General features: G+C 44.8%; 1 protein-coding gene across 4 annotated transcripts in view; it reads left to right on the top strand.

Moving 5' to 3' along the window:
* Positions 1 to 19,055, top strand: part of CCDC18 (coiled-coil domain containing 18) — a 104,974-nt gene extending 85,919 nt beyond the window's left edge. For all 4 annotated transcript variants that reach the window (XM_068239788.1, XM_068239787.1, XM_068239786.1 and 1 more), the window contains 6 exons: positions 1,931 to 2,047; positions 4,027 to 4,170; positions 11,004 to 11,207; positions 14,899 to 15,015; positions 17,017 to 17,514; positions 18,899 to 19,055. In XM_068239788.1, coding sequence (XP_068095889.1) covers positions 1,931 to 2,047; positions 4,027 to 4,170; positions 11,004 to 11,207; positions 14,899 to 15,015; positions 17,017 to 17,514; positions 18,899 to 18,904 — 1,086 coding nt within the window. In that variant the 3' untranslated portion in view covers positions 18,905 to 19,055. The remainder of the gene's footprint in view (positions 1 to 1,930; positions 2,048 to 4,026; positions 4,171 to 11,003; positions 11,208 to 14,898; positions 15,016 to 17,016; positions 17,515 to 18,898) is intronic.
* Positions 19,056 to 20,400: the final 1,345 nt, after the last annotated feature.

Below are 20,400 nucleotides of genomic sequence, written 5' to 3'. Positions count from 1 at the left end.
ACAGTGTCTTGGAGGCTGTGGTTGCTGCTGCACGCAATGTTGATGGTGAACAGATCAAACCACTGACAGAATCCATGGATGGCAGACTTTTGAGTGTCCTTGCAAAGAAAGGTGGCTATATTGGTCACTGATTTGTTTTTGTTTTGTTTTTGAATGTCAGAAATGTATATTTGTGAATGTTGAGATGTTATATTGCTTTCACTGGTAAAAATAAATAATTGAAATGGGTATATATTTGTTTTTTGTTAAGTTGCCTAATAATTATGCACAGTAATAGTAACCTGCACACACAGATATCCCCCTAAAATAGCTAAAACTAAAAACAAACTAAAAACTACTTTTAAAAATATTCAGTTTTGATATTAATGAGTTTTTTGGGTTCAATGAGAACATGGTTGTTCAATAATAAAATTATTCCTCAAAAATACAACTTGCCTAATAATTCTGCACTCTCTGTACATTGTTTTTGTTGTTTATGTTTCATTATCAGCAAAACTAGTAAACTTTCCTGGCAGTGCTTTATCTCAGTTGCATGCTTCACAGAAGCTGGGAAAGGATATAAATGATCGTTGGATACTTTATAATATACTATGGTAGGTGGACGTAAGCCTGTTAATATAACGGGCTCTAGTCACTCACAACCAAAGCTCCCCTACCACCCCTATGACTGCCGCCGCATGTAAGCACGCCCGCATACCTGCGCATGCACACGCCCACACACAAATATGATAACTGCATATGTAATAAAAAGTAGAAGAACACATTTTTATGAATGTTATGCCAGAGTTTCATCCTGCTATTGCTGTGTTGTCTGCTACCATAAATAACCCTGTTTGTATGAATATAGATTAGTAATATAATGAGAAGTTGGACCTACAGATAACATAAATAAGTGTGGATAGACACATCATTGCGTAATAGTTGTGTGCATCTTGTCCATGTTCAGTAAGATTAGTGTTGTCGCTTTTTTTTACGCATACCACAGTACAATAAAGCAGACCTGTATATATTATCACAGTTCCTATGGTGGAGCTGTAGAGGGCGCTAGTTCCCCTAAAGCTGCTTGAAACCTGTGCTTTGCAATTTGTTACCTGCAGCTATATTAAAGGACAATTGAAGTGAGGGGTAAATGAAAGAAGCTAGTTCCTTTTAAGCAATTCCAGTTGCCTGGCTATCCTGCGGATCCTCTGCCTCTAATACTTTGAACCAAAGACCCTGAACAAGCATGCAGCAGATCAGGTGTTTTTGACATTATTGTTAGATCTGATAAGATTATTTGCATGTTTGTTTATGGTGTGATCAGACACTACTGCAGCCAAACAGACCAGCAAGCAGGGCTGCCAGGTAACTGGTATTGCTTAAAGTAAACCTGAGACGGCCATCAGAGGTGTATTTATACTTACCTGGGGCTTCCTCCAGCCCCATGAGGTTTGTGGGTTCCCTCTCCGGTAATCCAGCCACACTCTTTTGCGCATGTGGGGCTCGCTCGCTGGGAGCGTCCTGCACATTAGTACTGCGCAGGCGCAGAGCACGCCCAGGAACAGGGGCATAGCGGGGGCTGCACATGTGTAGGAGCATGTGACTGGCCAGATTACCCGAGAGGATTAGAAGACAACGGAGTGACTGGAGGGGACGGCGAGGGAGCCCACGAGCCTCATGGAGCTGCAGGAAGGCCCAGGTAAGTATAAATACACCCCTGATGTCCAACTCAGGTACACTTTAAAACAAAATAAACATGGTATTCTCCATAAACCTCTCGCTTCAGTTGTCCTTTAAGGGAAGCCTCACCTGACTGAAGTACTGTGCAGAGTTATCAAGCTGAATAAAGTGACTGCAGTCTTCAGAAGGCTGCTGTAAGGGAGAGCTGTGCTTTCATTGTCCTATGGCTATTGAAGGAATCTCACTTTGCTGCATTTCTCTCTTGCTGCAGCTCACCCAGCTGGACATGAGCATCCGGCAACACAAGGAAGAACTAGAACAGAAAGTTATTCACCTGGAAACTGCCTTAAAGAAATATGAACTGGAAAATCATGAGCACAACAAACAGGTTAGCAGTGATATAACATGTTTATTCACCTGGAAGGTAACCTGAAATGAGAGCAATATGGCAGCTACCGTTACCGACACCCTTCAGTATGATGATCCTTGGTTGCCTGCTGTCTGGATCTTGTGCATGTAACTGTTTTCAACTCTGGAAAAGTATGTAGATAAGCAGTGGCATAGCTAAGGAGCTGTGGGCCCCGATGCAAGTTTTACAATGGGGCCCCCCAAGCACTCTATACATAGCAATTGATACGGCACACTAAAACCTGCCAAGAGCAATCACAGTGTCAGAGGTGCTAGAAGGGGATGGGGAACAGTTAGTTAGTAATCACTACTATTAAAAGTATCTATAGAAGTGATTATTACCAGCACATGACCAATAGAGAGCTAATACTGCAGTTAGGGGAGGGTCCTTTGGGGCCCCTCTGGCCCAAGGGCCCCGATGCAGTGGCTACCTCTACACCCCCTATTGCTACACCCCTGTAGATAAGGTTTTCTGACATCACTGGCTGCAAATGTGTTCCGGGTTGGGAATCCAAGTACTGAAACAAAATAGAGGCAGCAGAATTTTTTTTTACATGGGAATTATGGTAGCTTTGATATTCCTCATACTCACATTTTTCTCTATTAGGATTGTGCACAACTTTTGTTTAGGATTTCAGGAGCCATTTGCAGGTTTATTCTGGGATCATGCAGATATCAGCTAGGAGTAGTGGCATGCCAGGGACATTATTATAGGGCCCAAGTATAAAGATGGCCACTAATGATACAATTTGACAAATGATCATTTACAAACTATTATTTGTACGACCGCTAATGGACAAAAAAATCTCCTAACCAATCCGATCAGACTGACGGTATCAATCCGAATATTGGATCAATTACTTTAATTTGCACAGATTGGTTAGGAGATTTCACTATGCTTATTACCAAATAGCCTTCAACATATTCCATGCCATAAGCATAGTGAAGCAGAATGGAAAATATTGGTGTTTTTCTCAAATATTTTTACCTCTTTTGCAGTAGATTGCCACTTTAAGATTGCATTGGGGCACATACCACTGCTTTTTCTAGTGAGATTTAAGGTTGCAGCTGGTCATTCCAATGAATGGAGCTGTTTATTGCTGTTTTAGCTTAGCTATAGTACTGGTGATCCAGAGCTGCCAGTAACCAAAATATGATTGCCCTTTTATATCTGTGCCTATTTTATGAAAGCGACAGTCCTAGTGTTAAAATGGGAGAGCAAGAAAGCAGTGATCTTTTTGTAAATTTTTATGAATTCGCCTCTATATCTCAGTATTCTCGTTTATGTAATGTGTGTCTTCCAGACCCCTTGATGCAGGTCCATTCATGTTTATATCGGCCCATGGAGGAGCCGTCCTCCGTGTTACTATGTGGAGGGAACAGGAGAATGGGTGGAACAATTTTTTTTTTCTTACGTCCTGTAAATCAATATACAGTATATATCACAGTGGACAAGCTCATTCATAGATAAGCACACGCTCACACTTTTGTCCTAGAAAAATAGGCCAAATCATGTGACCTGCTTATAGGCCATCCTTCCTTCCCGCTTCCACTGCCTGTGCTACCCTAGTGGCCCTCCCCCTATGACAAAGCGCACATTGGGAGCATGCCAGAAAGCATAGCGTCTAACCAGCAGCTTTGTAACTTGCCACTAGAGCTCCTGTCATGTGACCACTAGACCTCTAGCGGCAAGTTAGGAAACTGCCAGGGAGACCCTTCCAAGGCCTAATCTACATAGGGGGATCCACACCCATATCACACACAGATAAGCACCCCCATCTCCCTCCTTCCCTTTTACATTTTGGAAAAAAAATGTTGGCTTAGCTACTGCAATATATGGTGGGCTTTCTTGGAACAATTTTGTGTACTGAAGAAATGCTTACAACCTTTTTGATGAATTAACTATCTAGAATAGTATATTTGCTTATTTGTCCCATCTGGTCATCATCTTTTTAACAGATCTCATCTTTGGATGAAAAACTACAGGAAATGAGGGAAAAGCTTAGAGAGAAAGAGATTGACCTGCTTCAGAGAGATCAATTTGCAAATCAGTTGCAAAAGGAAATGGAGAAAAAACAGCTAGCGGTGACTGAAATGGAACAGGTAAGTGGCCATGAACAAAATCCAAGGTTACCATGAATCTAGCTGCAAGGCTTTAGCTGATCAAACATTGTGATAGCAATACAGTCAACCAAGCACTTCAATAAATATATAGATTGTGGTTAAGAAATAAGTGCTGAACAGTGCAAAGAAAGTCTGTGGCAGTTGCACAGAGGTTTTCAGCATGTTGGAAAAAAAACAAAAAAGTGTTTGTGTTCTTTTTTTCCAGTCAGACTGGGAACAATCCTTTCAATGTGCCTTGTTTGTTTAAACAGGAAAAAAGAAAGGTAGAAGCTATTGGAGTGTTATTGTAGGCTTGGCATGCACTATGCAAACAGGGACAGCTATTTCAGGGTGGTTGTGTTTGGTGCATTCTAACAAGCAGAGGTTTATATGCTGTTGTATGCAAACATTTGGACAACATACCATATTTTCCGCCGTCTAAGATGCTCCGGAATATAAGATGCACCCAGGTTTAGAGGGCAAAAACCAGGGAAAAAGAATATATATAATAAACTTGGTTAATCCATGTTCCAGGAGCGTCTTGTAAATTTTCTCCTCCGGATAGTGTCCTCCTGTGTCCCCCATGTGTCCTTCTGTACTGTATAGCCCCACTCTAGTCCCCATAACTGCTCGGATTTGTCGGAAGACCCGGCCAGTTAATGGATGTTTCCAACCACCCCCTCCTTGCCGATTGTATTTCCACTGGCACAGCAATCGCCCTGAGGAATTGCTTAATTGCTCTGAGAGGGGGAGCTGCAAGTGCCAAACTCCGTGGTGGTGGTTACAGAGGCAGCCAGCATCATCCCGGCAGGCGGATGACTCCAGGATCACACTGTAAGTGCTGAATGAGAGCCACCCTGCCCCCAGACCCAGCCTGCATACTGCCTCAGCGACCCTGCCCCCAGACCCAGCCTTCACCCAGATCCAGCCTGCACCCTGCCCCAGTAACCCTGCCCCAGCCACCCTGCATCCATACCCAGCCTGCATCCTGCCCCAGCGACCCTGCACCCAGACCCAGCCTGCATCCTGCCCCAGCGACCCTGCACCCAGATCCAGCCTGCATCCTGCCCCAGCGACCCTGCACCCAGATCCAGCCTGCATCCTGCCCCAGCCACCCTGCCCCCAGACCCAGCCTGCACCCAGACCCAGCCTGCACCCAGACCCAGCCTTCACCCAGATCCAGCCTGCCCCCAGACCCAGCCACCCTAAACCCAGACCCAGCCTGCACCCTGCCCCAGTGACCCTGCACCAAGACCCAGCCTGAACTCTGCCCAGCCACCCTGAACCCAGACCCAGCCTGCACCCTGTGTATACAGTTGATCCTCTGGGCAGCTGAAGTGTCAGACACGTCTATAGCTTCTCTTGGGTATCAGCAATTTCCCCGAGAGCCAGACAGGAGAAATACAGACTAACAGCTTGTACAATTAGGTAACCGACTTGGGGGTTGATTCACTTTGTAGGACAAAATCCCTGCACTTTGGCCCAATAGGCTGCCTGTCAAGTGACACGCAGCCTATTGGGCCAATCAGAGTGTGGGGATCTCATCCTATAAAGTCACGGGACCTGACAAGGTCCAGGGTGGGACAATTGGAGTGGCCATTAGTTTTGGGGGAACTTGAGTAAGTTAGTAGAGCATGCTACAGCTTTCAACACTGAAAATGTTACCATTTTTCGGACTATAAGACGCACTTTTTCTCCCCTAAAAGTAGAGGGAAAAAGTCCATGCGTCTTATAGTCCGAATGTGTGGCCAAGTGTCCCCCACAGGCAGGTGCAGGACATAGTGGAAGCCCTCACCTATCAGCCGCGGGCTCCGAGTCCTGCATCCTGCGTCTGTATGTCATCCATCCTTGGGATGGATCGGGATGCAAGGTTCTCTGGCTCTTCCACATGGCTGATGAGCGGCACTTGGACTCCCTGGATGCCCTGTGCTTGCTCGGCAGGTAGTTGGCAGCGCAACACATCCGCAGCTGAAAAGGATTCCCCCGCCGAGACCACCAGGACCGATGGCTGTTTCCCGGGCGCACCACATGGGCAGCCCTAGGGATGGCCCACATGGTTCCAGAAGCGGCTCCAGCGTCACCACCGCTGAGGAGGATTCCCCCGCCGAGACCAGAACCGATGGCTGTTTCCTGGGCGTGCCACGTGGGCAGCTCCAGGGGTGGCCTACGTGGCTCCAGCATCACCACCACTGAGGATTCCCCTGCCGAGACCAGGACCGATGGCTGTTTCCTGGGTGCACCACATGGGCAACTCCAGGGATGACCCACGTGGCTCCATCAGCGGCTCCAACGTCACCACCGCTGAGGATTCCCCTGCCGAGACCACCAGGACCGATGGCTGTTTCCCGGGTGCACCACGTGGGCAGCTCCAGGGATGGGCCATGTGGCTCCAGCAGCGGATCCAGTGTCACCACCGCTGAGAAGTATTCCCCCGCCGAGACCACCAGGACCGATGGCTGTTTCCCAGGTGCAGCACATGGGCAGCTCCAGGGGGATGGCCCACGTGGCTCCAGCTCCACCACCGCTGAAAAGACTTCACCCTGCCGAAATCCACAATGATGTTCCTGTGGACCTGGCTCTCACCCAGATGGACTACGAGGGCAGCTCCAGCTGATCTGAAGTGGCCCCAGCTCCACAAGTCCACCGCTGCTGAGACCCAGTGCAGATGAGAGACCCTGACAGATCTCACTGAAGGAAGCTTCCGTCTCTGCTTGGACCCAGAAGCACACTGCAGCCCTTCCACTGCCGGTAAATGTACTGTAGTGTAGGTAGTGGGGACAGAGCAGTTTAGTGTAGTTTGTGGGATCAGTGCAGCTTAGTGTAAGTTGTGGGGTCAGTGTAGCTTAGTGTAAGTTGTGGGGTAAGTTAGCTTAGTGTAAGTTGTGGGGTCAGTGTAGCTTAGTGTAGGTTGTGGGGACAGCAGGTGTTAGTGTAGTGTAGCTAGTGGGGCAGCAGTGGTTAGTTTAGCTGGGCAGTGTAGTTTAGATAGAGACAGCTTGGGTAAAGGACCATAAGATGCTCCTGCACTAAAGACGCACCAGGTTACATATATTTTTTTCCTATGTTTTTGGTCCCCTGAAACTAGGTGTGTCTTATAGTCCGGAGCATCTTCTAGTCCGAAAAATATGGTACTTGCGCTGTCACACTAAGCTGTGCTGCTTGAGCAGTGTAGCTTAGTGAATCAACCCCTTCTGATTTGTCTGTGAGCCAGATGTAGCTATCAAAAGAGCCACATCTGCCTCCCGAGCCATAGGTTCCCTACCCCTGCAGTAAAGTGTGATTTTGAATTCTTTGAACTCAAGAATTGCCTTGTGGTTTCATCAATCAACCAGATCCTCCTATACATAAAGTGAATGTTATTTTGAGCGTGGTGGCTTGCTCAAGTGTGGATCTTCCTAATATCTACCTTATGTTGAGGGGTGTGGCTTGAGGGGTTGGGCCTGTGTTAAGGGGCGGGGTTTAGGGTGCCAGGGCTTTTGTGCCTATAGGCTCCTGAGCTGTAAATCTGGACAGGACTAAAGAAGTCACCACCTGTGATAAATTTCAGAATGTAAATTAGGGAGTGGAAAGATTTTACAGAGGGCAAACATTGACATAATATTGTAAAAAAAAAACAATTTTATTAATTACATTATTTTTTACTACAGTTCCTCTTTAATAGGAACCCGAGGTGGGAGGCTTATGGGAGCTGCCATATTTATTTCCTTTTAAACAATACCAGTTGCCTGGCAGTCCTGTTGATCTTTCTGGTCAATAGGGTGTAAATCACACACCTGAAACACACATGCTGCTAATCTTGTCAGATTTGTCATAGACATCTGATCTGCATGCTTGTTCAGGGTCAATGGCTTAACGGAGTCATCAGGTATAATTTAATAAAATAAGTGCTACTTACCTGGGCTACTGCGCCTGCGCAGTCCGCTCCGGTCCACATGGCGGTGATTGACAGCGCCGCTCGTGCAGGCGCAGTACAGGCCGACCTGGAGGTAGCCCTGACGTCATCGCCGGGGACTGGGATGGAGCTGCGGGGAGAGCTGCGGGGAGGGACATGCTGGGAGCTTGGGGCTGAAGGAAGCCCCCGGTAAGTAGCACTTATTTTATTAAATCATCCCTGATGACTCCTTTAAAGTAATAGAGGCAGAGAATCAGCAGGACAGCCAGGCAATGGGCATTATTTAAAACAAAATAAATGTCAACCTCCATTATCCCTCTCACCTCGAGTTTCCATTAAGCCGCAATTGTGCCATCTGCAAAAATGTAAAAGCAATAGTAAGTCTATATTTAGTAACACCCCTTTGGCTCACAACACAGCTTGCACACCTCCTCATTGCAGATTTCTTCTAATTTAGATATAATCTTGGGCCTTCTTGCACGCACAGCATGTTAAAGATCTTCCAATAGATTTTCAGTGTTTAAGCCATACATGTCAAACTCCGGCCCACGGGCCACAGAGCCATTAAATGTGGCCCCCAAGTGGTTTCCCTACTTTACATTATGTTTTGGCCCACTCTAGACTACCAGGGAAGCTATATTGGAGGTGAAGCCCTAGATTACCAGTGAAGCCATATGTGGGAGGTAAGCACTAGATGGAACTGTATAGGGGAGAGAGGAGTACTAGACACCAGGGAACTGTATAGGCGAGGGAGGGGGACACTAGACACCAGGGAACTGTATAGGGGAGGGAGGGGGACACTAGACACCAGGGGACTGTATAGGGGAGGGAGGGGGACACTAGATAGGGGTTGGAGGGAGGGGGGGCCTTAGACATCTGGGAACTTCATGAGGGAGGAAGGTGGCCAGTAGACATTGAATTGAGGTTGACCCGCGATTAGGTACCAGTGAACAATTTTGGCCCACTTTGTATTTGATTTTGACACCCCTGGTTTAAGCCAAGACTTCAGCTTATGGTTGGAAGTGCATCTTGGGCTGGAATGCATAGACTATTCTGTGCTTCCCCTGATATATTCCTGTATATTCCTTTGCTACCTCAAAATGTTGGAATTATTGCAGCATAAATAAAGATCGTTGAGGTGTATGAAAGCCCCATGTACTCCAGCCCTGCCTGCAATATGAAACCATTTCTCACTACCCTTAACCTTTTCATCAACGCAGTGGAGAGAGTATGGGAAGGGCAAATGCTTTATTACACACATAGCAGGCAGGATATATGGGCAGGAAGGGATGATGTTACTCTGGAGAGCTGTAGTGCTGGCCATAAAGCGTTCATCTCTTAGCAGCACAGAGGAGGTACGCAGGGACAGCTCTGTGTTTACAGTAACTAGCAGTGGCACCATTCCAGCTCTGTCCCTGACCCCCTCCTGTGGTTGATGATGGGACAGAGTGAGGAGTTTGGAAAAAAACACAGATGTCAGAATTGCAAGCCAACAAGAGACGATATAAAAATGCAGAAATAGTTTTATGTGGTATACACAAAGCTTTGTCTATGGCAAATCATGATGTGTTCCACACATTATGCATTAATGCCTGAACTAGGACTTAGGCCTCGTATACATGCTAGATGGATCGGGACCACCTCTGCTCAGAATCTAGCTTGTGCATGGTGTTCCCTGACCCTATCAAATGTATCAATGAGAGATCCGGAGTGTCGCATCACCTGTTCCAAAAGCAGGCTGGGGGCATTGTTTTACTCCCCAACCCTCCTGCAGCATCATGGGCCATGTGTAGACCCTGCTCCATAGCAACAGTATGCATCGCCAGCCGGTAGACTAGTTTGTACAGCTTTTGTCTCTGAACTGTAACCTGAGGGATCGAGTCCCTATCCCTGCAACAGCAACAGTGCTCTTGCTTGTCTAGGCACCTTAAAGGAAACCTGAGATGAAGCACAAGCATTTATACCTGGGGCTTCCTCCAGCCATCTGTAGGCTGTGGGCTCTCTCGCTTCCTAGCCGCTCTGTCCTTCCATTAGTCCGAAGTGTACAAGATTTTATAGTGCATGCAGAATCATATATAAAGCCTGTGTATGTGACAGTACTTTGTATGGTTCTGATCCAGTTCTAAAACATGCCTGACGAAGAAACGTAAAGTTTCGAAAGCTTGCAAAGGAATCTTGTACAGTTGGTCATTAAAGGTATCACCTAAACAACTTTTGTTGCTATGTCTTCGGATTCTCTCCATGACTAATAACGGACCACACGCAACTGGCTTCTATTAGTCGACTCCGGCAGATGCTAACTACTAGGCTGTGAGAGTCCTTGGTTGCCCTCATGTAGCTGGCAGCATTCTGTGCCTGTGCAGATGCAATCTCAGCGAACTGCAGAGCTCTCCCGGCCACGGAAGCACAACCAGGGAGCATGTGCGGCCGGGACTATTCATGTGCAGTGCAGCGTGACTACATCAGTTGTGGACTTTAGTGGAGAAGACTGTTTGGGAATGGAGCAGCTCAGGAGGACATTGAGGGAGTCCACAGCCTACAGGGGGCTAGAGGAAGCCCCAGGTAAGTATAAAATGCTTAAACTTCTATCCTCTAATGCAGTGTTCCCCAACCCTGTCTTCAAGGCCCACCAACAGTGCATGTTTTGTAGAAATCCACACAGGTAGTTAATCAGCTCTGCTGAGACACTAATTACCCCACCTGTGCATGGTTGTGGTTTCCTGCAAAACATGTACTGTTGGCGGGCCTTGAGGACAGGGTTGGGGAACTCTGATCTAAGGTACACTTTGAGCATTTTAAAAATACACTTAGAAGTAAGGAAAAGCAAGTCCATATTTTTATTCCGGAGTTAGACACCAGTTAAGCGTACCGGAGCTCATTTAAGAAATAAAAATAAATTGTTTTGCTTCTGCATTAAACTGACATATGTTCTGTCTTGTAGAGACTGGCAGAACAGCGGAGCTATATCTCAGAGCAGCAAGAAGAAGGGAAGGAGCTCAACCAGCAGGTCCGGCTGGCCCGAGAACGCATGCAGTTCACCCATCGAGAGCTCTTGGAAACCCGAGAGCAGCTGGCTGAGGCTCAGAAAGAATCAGACAGGCTTAAGCATAAGCTGGAGGGCATGGATCGCCTTTCCCGGGAAAAGGTAACAGACTGACCCAGCAGGGGGCTTCCGTAATTACTTTTGACTGTTGCTTTTTAGAACCTTCCCATGATGCACTGTTCAGGTAATAAGTTTATCGCCTTTCCCACTTCTTAGGTGTTGCATGTCTCCTTTAGGATGATTTTAGTAAACCATTAATATTGTAATTGGTTTCGCTGTAAGACTTGCTTAACCTATTAGTTAGTTGTAAGCTGCAAAGTGAGTAAATAAGCACTAATGACCACACAGAGGCCAGGCCTGCTGCTTTAGCAGTGCTACACCTGTCAGCTCTATGGAGCTCTATGGTGGAATTGGCTGGCTACCTCAGTGCAAAGCCAGCTGGTATGTTTTATAGGTAAATATAGTATTAATAGATCTGTGCCTAGATATGGACTTTAGTCTGAATTAATTGGTGCTCAGAATTCCTCTTTTAAGTTACCAGTGCCTGAAACATGTTGGACATAAATGCTATGGTCCCACAGCCCATACCTGTAAGAGGCTTGCACCTAGTTTAGGCTAAAGCCACAAACACACACTGTATGGAACTTGGCTGAGGTGGCTGTCTAGGGCCGTCTCAGCCGAGACTCTAGTGTGTGTACAGGTCTGGCATGCTGCATATTTAAGCAACACTGATAGGGGGTGTGCATTGTTCCTCTCCTTACCCTGCCTACCAGAAGCTGCTCCATTGTGCATGCACCGTCATCCCTGCTCCCCTCGTTCTGTTATACCAGAGCATTTCATTCTGTTGCCATGGGGAGGTGCTGTACAGCACGTATTCACTGCAGTGCCATCCTCAGGATCACGCTCTACCCTGACAAGTGACACTAAAAGTATGTGAGGAGTCACAATAAGCGATCTGTAAACTTTTTTTTTTTTTTTTTTTTTTTACTAACACAGTTGCATTTTTAAAACCAGACTCTGGGGGACATTTATCAAGAGTGTCTGAGACAAAATATTGGTAGGTTTTTATAAATACGTGCAGAACTGTCTCAGACATATTAAGGAATCACTATACAGTGCAGTTTCCTTCCTAAACTGTTCTTAAATAGGAGGCGTTAGGAAGGTTTCTCAGACAATGTGTGCAGTGCAATGTGTGAGGGAAAGTGCTGTTGCTGAGGTAACCAATACATCTGCTGTATTGCATCAATGTTCAGCACTGGAAGGGTTGAGCACAGAACAGCTTCACAAGATTCAGCAGGGGGAGGAACACTTCACAAATGATGTCCTGAACTGCACAAGCTATGTAGAAGTGCTATTAAAGTGAACCAGAGACGAAGCACCCTCATGTATTTTACCATATATATCAGTGGAAACATTAGAGAAAACACCTACCCTGCTCTCTGTTACATTTTTCACTGTTCAGCCTGCTTCTAACCAGCCCTGATAAAATCCCTGACTGAGCATTCAGTCTGGCTTTGCTCAGTAATCATTATAGCTGAGTCTGTCTTCTCTGATGTATTTTCAAGCCCAAGCCTGCCCCCTTGTGGCTCTGCTTTAATGACTCAGCTGTAATGATTACCAAGCAAAGCCAGACTGAATGCTCAATCAGGGATTTTATCAGGGCTGGTTAGAAGCATGCTGAGCAGTGAAGACCGTAACAGAGAGCAGGATAGGTGTTTTCTCTAATGTCCCCATAATAAAATACATGAGGGTGCTTCGTCTCTGGTTCACTTTAAGCACTTCTTAATCTGTGGCAGTTCAGGAGTGGATTTGCACTTTTCTTAACTGTAGTGCACTTCTAGAAATTCATGCTAAACTGCTGCTATTATGCATGATAATAAGAAAATTCTTAAATCCTACTTAAAGAGAACCAGAGACGAAGCACCCTCATGTATTTTATTACATTTATCAGTGGGAACATGACAGTAAACACCTACGCTGCTTTTAGTTTTATTCTTCTCAGTCTAATCTATCTGTTATCAACTGTGATAAGAATCCACCGACTATTCAGTCGAGGTTTGACCTGGAATCATTATAGCTGAGTCACTCTTCTGTGAAGTCTTTTCAAGCCCAAGCCTTCCCCCTCCTGGCTCAAATTTCATGCTTTACATACTGAGAGCTGTGATGATATGGGAGGGGCTGATGCTGCAGGAAAAATCTCTGTCTAACAGACAAGTGTGGCTGTGTGATCTGTGTGCTCTGTGTGTGCAGCCTGTCATTATTATCTACTGTATGCAGTTTCATTACTATGAGAGACACTTCCTACAGGCAGCCACAAAGCATACCAGAATAATAAAGTTGAAAGCACACAGATGAAAGCCTACAGCAGCCCTTCTTGTCTATAGTCTCATATAGCCTATACAGCACATCCAGAACACCTCATAACCTGGAACAGAAGGAATATGAGCCGGCGGCCATATTGGATATTTCCTGGAGGAATAATGGATAAAAAGCACTCAAAAAGGCACACCAGAGTGGCGAAATTATCGGGTAGAGCATTTATTCTTTACAAGCTATCAACTGATATGTTTATTTTGTGTGAATCGTTCATCTCTGGTTCCCTTTAACTGTAGCCCCTGCTGGTTAGAACCAGAGAAGAAGAAAAAACTGTTGGTAATACTTTGATAAATCTGGCCCTCTGTCTTTTAAGCTATAAAAAAATGAAATAATGACCTTTTGAACATTCTTGCAGTAAAACCTCATCTCAAGCTGTCTCTCACTGTTTAAATGCTTCAGAAAACAGGACTGTATTCGAAGATCTTTTTTTAAATCTTCCTGTACTGGAAAACAATGAGACTCTCTTCTTTTCTACTAATGTTCTATTTCTTAGCTGTACTACACATACAATTCATTATTTCATAAGTTTATCACTTCAGGTTTCCTTTAACTTACAGACTGATCTTACATGAGCAGCGGGCTGCCAGACAGGACCACAAGCACTAATATGTGTACAGCGACAAGCTACATGACCTAACCTTATAAATCGGCTGTTTCCAGGGCAAGAGCAAAGTTTGCTGATCATATCAAGAACAAGCACAGTTCGTTTTTACTTCTTTAACCACCCTGGCGTTCTGATTAAATCGCCAGGGTGGCTGCGGGAGGGTTTTTTTTTAAATAAAAAAAAAACTATTTCATGCAGCCAACTGAAAGTTGGCTGCATGAAAGCCCACTAGAGGGCGCTCTGGAGGCGATCTTCCGATCGCCTCCGGCGCCCAGAATAAACAAGGAAGGCCGCAATGAGCGGCCTTCCTTGTTTTGCTTATATCGTCGCCATAGCGACGAGCGGAGTGACGTCATCGACGTCAGCCGACGTCCTGACGTCAGCCGCCTCCGATCCAGCCCTTAGCGCTGGCCGGAACTTTTTGTTCCGGCTGCGCAGGGCTCAGGCGGCTAGGGGGGCCCTCTTTCGCCGCTGCTCGCGGCGAATCGCCGCAGAGCGGCGGCGATCAGGCAGCACACGCGGCTGGCAAAGTGCCGGCTGCGTGTGCTGCACTTTATTTGATAAAAATCGGCCCAGCAGGGCCTGAGCGGCAGCCTCCGGCGGTGATGGACGAGCTGAGCTCGTCCATACCGCTCAGGAGGTTAATCTAATCTTAACTTTGACATTGACTGGGCTTATTGAACATCACATGACTGTACTGCTTAGGCGAGGGGTCTAGTGGGAGGGCAGCATATAGCCGACAGATGAACAGCTGCATTTCTGCCAGACAGTCCATACAGATCCATATACATATCTATGTGTTTCATTCACCAGCTACAGCAGGTAAAACAAGATCTTGAAGACGCTCAAGATACAATCTGCAACTTAAAAACAGAGGTTGAAGCAAGAAATGAGGTTATTAAAGCCACCAATGAGGTTCTGATTCTGAAGGTAAATAATACAGTTTTATTAAAAAAAATAAAAAAAAAGTAATGGTTCATTTTATTTGCATGTCATGTTTTGCATTGTATATCCTTTTCATTATTACTATTACTTTTTATTTATATAGCGCCAACATCTTCTGTAGCGCTGTACATAGTACAAAACAATATTGGGTAACATATATATATATATATACTGTATATTAGAAGTTCAAGACACTGTACAATCAGGACATCCAGCAATACAAGTACCAATACACTCACCTAAAGGATTATTAGGAACACCATACTAATACGGTGTTTGACCCCCTTTCGCCTTCAGCACTGCCTTAATTCTACGTGGCATTGATTCAACAAGTGGGAGAAAGCATTCTTTAGAAATGTTGGCCCATATTGATAGGATAGCATCTTGCAGTTGATGGAGATTTGTGGGCTGCACATCCAGGGCCACGAAGCTCCCGTTCCATCACATCCCAAAGGTGCTCTATTGGGTTGAGATCTGGTGACTGTGGGGGCCATTTTAGTACAGTGAACTCATTGTCATGTTCAAGAAACCAATTTGAAATGATTCGAGCTTTGTGACATGGTGCATTATCCTGCTGGAAGCAGCCATCAGAGGATGGGTACATGGTGGTCATGAAGGGATGAACATGGTCTGAAACAATGCTCAGGTAGCACGTGGCATTTAAACGATACCCAATTGGCACTAAGGAGCCTGAAGTGTGCCAAGAAAACATCCCCCACACCATTATACCACCACCAGCCTGCACAGTGGTTACAAGGCATGATGGATCCATGTTCTCATTCTGTTTACGCCAAATTATAACTCTATCGAGACTCGTCAGACCAGGCAACATTTTTCCAGTCTTCAACTGTCCAATTTTGGTGAGCTAGTGCAAATTGTAGCCTCTTTTTCCCAGTGGTAGTGGAGATGAATGGTACCTGGTGGGGTCTTCTGCTGTTGAAGCCCATCCGCTTCAAGGTTGTGCGTGTTGTGGCTTCACAAATGCTATGCTGCATACCTCAGTTGTAACGAGTGGTTATTTCAGTCAACGTTGCTCTTCTATCAGCTTGAATCAGTCGGCCCATTCTCCTCTGGCCTCTAGCCATCAACAAGGCATTTTCGCCCACAGGACTGCCGCATACTGAATGTTTTTCCCTTTTCACACCATTCTTTATAAACCCTAGAAATGGTTGTGCATGAAAATCCCTGTAACTGAGCAGATTATAAAATACTCAGACTGGCCCATCTGGCACCAACAACCATGCCATGCTCAAAATTGCTGAAATCGCCTTTCTTTCCCATTCTGACATTCAGTTTGGAGTTCAGGAGATTGTCTTGACCAAGACCACACCCCTAAATGCATTGAAGCAACTGCCATGTGATTGGTTGAGTAGATAACTGCATTAATGAGAAATTGAACAGATGTTCATAATAATCCTCTAGGTGAGTGTTCATACAAAGTTAACGTGTGGTTTGAGATATCTCTAAAATTGGTACACGTTCATATGGCAAATTACAGCAAAATAAGAAACAATAGGAGGAGGTCCCTGCTGTTTTTATGGCATGGCACATTTAAATATAGTGATGACCTATTTTGTGCAGCCCCTTTCAGGATACATTAAGCAGTTCATCCTACCGGTCACTTAGTGTGTCCCACAATCTGTTTTTGCTGTGGTCTACAGGCTATTAGGTGGGACACCAAATAACCCACAGTATGTTTTTGGCATTAGTGAGGAAACCACAAATTCATTTATTAATCAAATCAGGGACATTCTTTAATATCGCTTCTAATTTAGTTGATCCATCCCATATATACATTCTCATCTCTGATGTTCTCTTATATTTGCTGTGACCTATAATTTCATGTTTGGCTGTGTACATGGAGTCCAGGATTATCCTTATGATCCATTGGCCTGCCAGTCTTTGTTTAATCTAGAGCTCTCAAATTTTTTATTTCATGATGACCACATATATAAATCTGCTTTACATTTTTCTTTCTTGCTTTAGGAATCTGAGCTAACCAGGATGAAAGCTCGCATTTCAGGATTTGAAAGGAAACTGGGCCTTCAGCATCAGCTAGCCACTTCTACTCTGTCTCCTGATATACTCAGTGAATATGATTTGCTGGAGTCCCTTAAATTCCATAATACCTCTGACTTAAAGAACTGGGGATTACAGCGCTCAGTTAGCGATACGAGCCTTACAGACATTAGTTCTCTAGATCCCTCTAAAAACATAATAGATGATGTAAAGGGCTTAGTTCTGCCGAATCCCCCACTGGCCAAGCCTGCCTACAGGCCATCTGACAGCTTGAAGAACACTTCTTTCAATCCTCTGGAGTACACAGTAGATGATCACAGTGATAAGAGCTCAGACTGTCCTGATCTAGGTACACTCAGCGGAATGCTCAAATACATTAAACAGGAGATGAAATTTTCCGAGGCCTCACAGGCACACAGCCCAGAGAGGAATCTGTGGACTGAAGACGATGGCCAAGAAAAACAGGTTTGTCTATACTTTGACTTATTTCTTCTCTTCCTTTGGCACATGATGTGGAATTGTTGCAGCGTTAATGCACACAAGTGTCTTCTGTTCACTGATAAACACAGGCCTCCTGTAAATGGAGCATTGGAGAGGAAAGCTAAATGTAGCACCAAGATATGTGTCTGTTATTTATTTCTGTTATTTACACATAAATTATCATAGCCACACTTCTAAAGGGAATGCGTGTTGTTTTTTGTAAAGTGGGCTTAGTACTAAAAAAGCTATTAAGAGAAAGAATGCAGTCTAGAAAACATACATTACAGTAAAATTATGATTGTTTAAAGTATTACCTGCTGGCTTAAAGGGACCCTGAACAGACTTTACCCGGGGCTTCCTCCAGCCCCCTGTAGCCTGCAAGGTCCCTCAGCATCCTCTGGTCACCTTTATCTTCCCACTGGTAGCGGTAGCTGGTAGTTAGTTGCACACAATTCCCGAGGTGCTGGACCGTAAAGACAAAGCAAACAGTCCAGAAGGTCCGCACTCTCAACTGCAGAATAAAGCTTGAGTTTATTCACATGTCGTGACAAAAGTCCATTTACAAAACCAGTGACCATTTCGGGGCCACGGTAGGTCCCCTTTGTCGAGGTACAAGAAGAGAATGTTTGTATACCTTGCTAGAGGGGATCTGCTATGTCCCCAGAATTGTACAGGCTACTACTGGAGTTACTCCTCCTCAAAATAATTGCCAAGTGTTTGCTGTTCCTTTTGATACGTGGATACAGACTGAGAGACACAGAAAAGGGTCTGTATCATTTTTTTCACAACTGTATGTGTAACATGAGTAGCCAGAGGCTTACCTGCTGGGATGGGCTTTCCATTACTGAAGTACTCGAATTCCGAATTCTAATGAAGATTAATTACGGTACCGGTGACCGCGGGATGGGGGGGTTAACTTACCCAGAAGTCCGGGGATCCTATGCGTGTCACCGCTGTAATACGTGAACTATGGGTAGCGTTCCACCACTCACTACCACGCTTCGCACTTCGTCCTTCCGCTGGAAGGAGGACGTGGACATGTGGTAGTGAGTTGTGGAACGCGTCCCGCGTATTACAGCGGTGACACGCATAGGATCCCTGGACTTCTGGGTAAGTTAACCCCCCATCCCGCGCTCACAGGTACAGTAAGTAATTTTCTTTAGAATTTGGAATTCGAGTTCTTCAGCACTCCAAAGCCCATCCCTGCTTACCTGTATGCCGAAAATCTCTTCTGATTCGCTGAGGAATCTTTACATTTGTCCTCGCTATCAGCATTGATAGTGATCTCTTATATCCCACATGTAGAAAATCTAATTCTATTGACTCTTTGGTGCGCTCACAAATCAATAACTCTGTTTTAATTTTCTAGAATTGAATATCTCCATCTACAGGAGAAGCAGCCCTACTGTCAAAGACCAATCTTGTATATATGTCTTACTTGTACATGTTTTTTATTTATTTTGTAAATATAAAACTCTTAATTTATATTTGTACTTTTTGATACATTTGTGTGTTTTTTTGTTTCTTTTACAAATCATGAAAATCTCATTCTCACATGAAATAAAGATTTACAGAAACGTGATGGTGTGATTCTTTCCAATTCGTGAATGGTTGGCCTTCCCAAACACGGTTCCAAAATCAGAATAACTACAAAGCTCCTGTAATCTTCTTATGAGTCATGCAGGGTGATTAGTTATGAGTCCCAATCTTTGCTGTTAATATTTCTATCCTATTGAGCTGTGTTTTCCATGATCACATGATCAGTCAGGTGGAAACAGTAATAAAGACTTTATTTTGCAGGAAGTGATTTGGAGACAACATTTTGCTAATCTTGTTTTGGCAATCACTGGAGTGATTTTCAGCAAAGCAAATGGTTTCTTTGTTTGTCATAATGTATTATTACAGAACTGTGTATAAAAGAGAGCATCCCAAAGTTCAACCATATGCTTTTGGACCCTGTTGTCCTGATATCTATCAAGCATCAATTCGACCCGCAAGCATTGTACAGCTTGATGCAGTGCAAAATACATAAACTGCTTAGAATTGGTTGAAAGGGAGTTTATTGGATATGTTGGGGCATAGGATGACCAGCAGGTGAATCTGCCACAGTGAGTGGAATGTGCAAATTGTAAACCAGACGTGTACCCAGAATCACTGGCTTATAGCCGACCTATATCCTTTAATTCCACAGACTTAATTCAACTTGCAAACTGCAGTTTCCAGCTATTTTGGCCATTACCAGTATAAGGCATGGAATGGGATGTGGTTTTACTCGTAGAGCTTAATAGAGTGGAAGGAACCCTATTGTCTTGTAGAACCTGAAGCACCAGGATTTTATGTAGGCGTGATGCATCTATGCATTCATATATTCAGGAGTGATGCATCATGGGAAACCACACAGGTGCTATCTTAAAATTAAATTATCACAAATTCCTTCTGTGTTTTAAGATGGCAAAATTGCATTAAGCAGGGCTTTTCGATAGAGGGCTTTTTGGTCACTTTTTGCCCTTAATGCTGTCCGATCGACCTCCCAATCGAATTTCTGATCGATTTCCATTCACTTCTGTGAGACATCGATCAGGAAAAACGATCCAAAATCAGATCGGACCTGTCAGAAATTATCTATCGAACCATCTATCTGCCAAAAAATCTCATGGTGTATTCCCAGCATTGTACCTTACAGGTGGTCCTGGGTCACTTATCACTTATTATTATTATTTATTGTATTTATAAAGCGCCAACATATTATGCAGCGCTGCATAATAGATAAATGGGTTAACATGCAAGGTAGGACATACAAGTAATTCACAACAAAACAAGATCATGCAAATGTCTTTGATAACAGTTCAGTGTCATTGGTCAAAATAGAGA

Source organism: Hyperolius riggenbachi, chromosome 6 (assembly GCF_040937935.1).
Source record: "Hyperolius riggenbachi isolate aHypRig1 chromosome 6, aHypRig1.pri, whole genome shotgun sequence".
Classification (NCBI taxonomy): Eukaryota; Metazoa; Chordata; class Amphibia; order Anura; family Hyperoliidae; genus Hyperolius; species Hyperolius riggenbachi.
Note: the sequence above shows the minus strand (reverse complement) of the source record. Positions and strands in the feature narration are given on the sequence as shown.